Source organism: Seriola lalandi, unplaced genomic scaffold (genome assembly GCF_002814215.2).
Source record: "Seriola lalandi dorsalis isolate HSWRI2012SDOR001 ecotype SW California unplaced genomic scaffold, Sedor1 jcf7180002051041, whole genome shotgun sequence".
NCBI classification, from domain to species: Eukaryota; Metazoa; Chordata; class Actinopteri; order Carangiformes; family Carangidae; genus Seriola; species Seriola lalandi.
The window spans coordinates 1-1,030 of record NW_019521594.1 but is presented as its reverse complement, the minus strand read 5'-3'; the positions used below and the strand labels follow the sequence as shown (position 1 = coordinate 1,030).

At 47.8% G+C, this 1,030-nt stretch overlaps 1 protein-coding gene across 1 annotated transcript; it reads left to right on the top strand.

Annotated features, from left to right (window-relative positions):
• Positions 1–135: 135 nt before the first annotated feature.
• Positions 136–620, top strand: LOC111649494 (myelin-oligodendrocyte glycoprotein-like; the record flags this gene model as incomplete). Its single annotated transcript, XM_087172000.1, has 2 exons — positions 136–142; positions 252–620. Coding segments are annotated over exons 1-2 (376 nt in total), but the record flags the coding sequence as incomplete, so codon positions are not given.
• Between the last annotated feature and the right edge of the window lie 410 nt (positions 621–1,030).

Sequence of the window (1,030 nt, the reverse complement as noted above, 5' to 3'; positions counted from 1 at the left end):
GATGCTGGCAACACACTGCTAGCCCTCTGCAGCCAATCGGCCGGCCCAAATGGAGGGAATTTAGAGGAAAAAATAAAAAATAAATAACATAGCGGACCGGACCGGCCCACATTGGGTCAACGGCCCACCGGGACGATGCCCGGTATGCCAGATGGCCAGTCCACCCCTGCCCGTGACAATGTCATATGAGGAAGTGTCGACTGCACATGATGCACAGTCTGGTTTTATTTAAGATTTTGTCTTTTTCAAAGGTGAATCCTCAGTGTTTGATCCGGCAGAGAGAGTGCTTGGTCCGGAGAAGGTCCTGGCCTTTGCTGGCAGAGATGTCACCCTTACCTGTACTTTCAACATCACCGACAGAGGCGACCTTCCGACAGTGGAGTGGTCTAAGGATGACCTGGAGCCGAACGTCATCTTCCTGTACCGGGACGGCTGCGAGACTCACGAGATGAAGAATCCGGACTTCGAGTACAGGACCAGCTTCGTCATGAAAAACCTGAAACACGGAGACATCTCGTTAAGGATTTCCAACGTGCGGCTGTCTGACGCCGGGAGATACCAGTGTATGAGGCTCTGGAAGAATGCCCCTAAAGACATTACAAAAGTGGAGCTTAATGTGGGTACGTCCAGTCAAGTGTATTTATATATTTATAAAGGTTTTGCAGCTGCTTTATAGTCACCTACAACTTCCCTGTTTCTGTCTGAGTCAGATCCAGACCAATCCATTCAAGCCTGAGCCTGACCTAGTGATTCATTCAGGCAATAGCCAAAACATCTTTTCCTTGCTGTTTACCTCGACCACGCTCACAGACACAACAACACGTACATGCTGGTTCTGTCCGGACAGAAAGTGTGATCCTTCATCTGGCTGCGTAGGATTCGTCCCAGTGTTTCAACAGGTTCAGTTGATCAGATTATCGATGCTGAGTAAAGGCTTTATAAGGCCGGACCACGTGATCGCCAAGAGTAGAAGCAGAAGATTATAATTGACTATGATTTTAGATCATTTTGCAAATACTTTTGATTATTT